The sequence below is a fragment of the Nestor notabilis genome, unplaced genomic scaffold (assembly GCF_000696875.1).
Source record: "Nestor notabilis isolate BGI_N333 unplaced genomic scaffold, ASM69687v1 scaffold32909, whole genome shotgun sequence".
Taxonomy (NCBI): domain Eukaryota; kingdom Metazoa; phylum Chordata; class Aves; order Psittaciformes; family Psittacidae; genus Nestor; species Nestor notabilis.
The window spans coordinates 3,713-5,476 of NW_009942957.1; the positions used below are offsets into that span (position 1 = coordinate 3,713).

Sequence of the window (1,764 nt, forward strand, 5' to 3'; positions counted from 1 at the left end):
ACAGTGTGGGCGGCGCCCCCGCGGCTCCTGGCACTGAGGGTGCCGGGTACACACTCACCGAGTCCGGAGGTGGCCGGGATGACCCAGTCCCCGGGTTTCAGAGCCGCCACACGACGCCCGACCTCCAGCACCTCCCCGACACCTTCATTGCCTCCCACAGCCGGCAGCGGGGAGAGGATGGCGTATGTCCCTGCCGGGAAGCGGGAGCTGAGCTGCAGACCTCCCCACAGCCCAGGCCTCCCCATGCCAGGTTCCACCTCCAAACCCTCCCCGACATCCCACCGGGAGCATCCCACAGGATCCAACACGCACAAAGGATGCAGCGGGAGCGGTACCTTGGATCATATTGATGTCGGCGGGATTGATGGGAGCTGCCAACATCTTGACGTGGACATCGGAGTCCCCCAGCTCCGCCACTTTAAGGTCCTTTAGTCTTAACAGGGAGACACAAAGGAAAAGTGCATTAATACAGGCTTGGCTGATGTCTTCTGCACCTTGGTTTAAGCTGGAGAGAGGTCATGGAATCAAGGACTGGTTTGTGTTGGAAGGGACCTTAAAGCTCCTCCAGCCCCCACCCCCGCCACGGGCAGGGACCCCTTCCACGAAAGCAGGTTGCTCCAAGCCCCTGTGTCCAACCTGGCCTTGAACACTGCCAGGGATGGGGCATTATCCTCTCTTAATGAGCAATTAGGATGATGAGGGAAGTTCAGCTGCTGGGTACAACCATGAGCCCTGACTTGGGTGCATTTTGCTCAAAACCATGTGGTTCTTTGGCAAGGTTCTGAATTATGGAGCCAGGCGTGTGTCCAGCATCCAAACAGGAACCAACCACCCCCCGGAATGAGCGGGATGAAGTTAGCTCCTTGCAAACCTGCTTTGAACCGAACTGCAAGGCTTTATTAGGAAAACACAGGGACTCCATCCTGGTTTAGGCTTGAAATAAATGAGCATTACAAGATGCAGGGGCCCAACCAAAGGCCTCAGCAACAGCATCTCCCCACTGTATATATTTTTCTGCCGTGATAGGCATTCGATTAAATCATTTTGGGGTTCTACCACCCTCTGCACATCCAACTACTTGAAATCCCTTCCTTTTTCCTAAAGGAGGTTAAACATTGGTTGAAGTTAACACCATGCAGCACCTCAGCCCTGAAGCAGCACCTTGGCCATGGACTGATTTCCATCCCCCTTAAAAACTGATCAGATTCATTAGACACAGACTTCTGCCGGCAGTAGCCAACCACCCAACAAAGCGCCGGGTCACCAAGCAGAAGGGTCACTGATCTTAACAGATTCAGTAGGTTACATACAAAAATGCAGCTCTTTGGGGGTTTTAGGGCTCCTCCTGCCCTGCTCGAGCATTACAGGAACGTGGATACTCGCAGCAGAAAGGAGAAGTGATGAAGCACAAGACTGGCCTTGCACAAGCAATGGGGTGAGGGCTGAAAATCAGCAGCACTGTTGCACAATCACTGGTCGTAAGGGAAAAGCAACTGTCCGTCCCCCCCGAACCCCCATGGGCTTGGTGTCTGGCTGCACCCAGATGATGTACGGGCACCTCCTGTGTTCTTAGGGGTGACCTGAGTTGGTTCGAGCGGGGCAGCAAGTCCTCGAGGAAAAACAAGGCATAAAATCCCCCCAAATGGGACTTTCCCCATACCCCCCCTGCAGCGCACCCCACTACAGACCCCTTGCACCCCAGCACACCCCCATGTCCCCCCTTACTGCACCACGGCAGGGGGCTCCCCGTGTCGCTCATAGAGC

At 55.3% G+C, this 1,764-nt stretch overlaps 1 protein-coding gene across 1 annotated transcript in view; it reads right to left on the minus strand.

The window, feature by feature from the left end:
- The window catches only part of MECR (mitochondrial trans-2-enoyl-CoA reductase), a gene marked incomplete at its 3' end in the record, with an annotated part of 5,413 nt that extends 3,656 nt beyond the window's left edge, over positions 1–1,757 (minus strand). Inside the window, exons 1-3 of the mRNA XM_010021649.1 lie at positions 1,726–1,757; positions 336–433; positions 59–190 (exon numbers count right to left, since the gene is read on the minus strand). Of these exons, the coding sequence (XP_010019951.1) occupies positions 59–190; positions 336–381 (178 nt within the window). The remainder of the gene's footprint in view (positions 1–58; positions 191–335; positions 434–1,725) is intronic.
- Between the last annotated feature and the right edge of the window lie 7 nt (positions 1,758–1,764).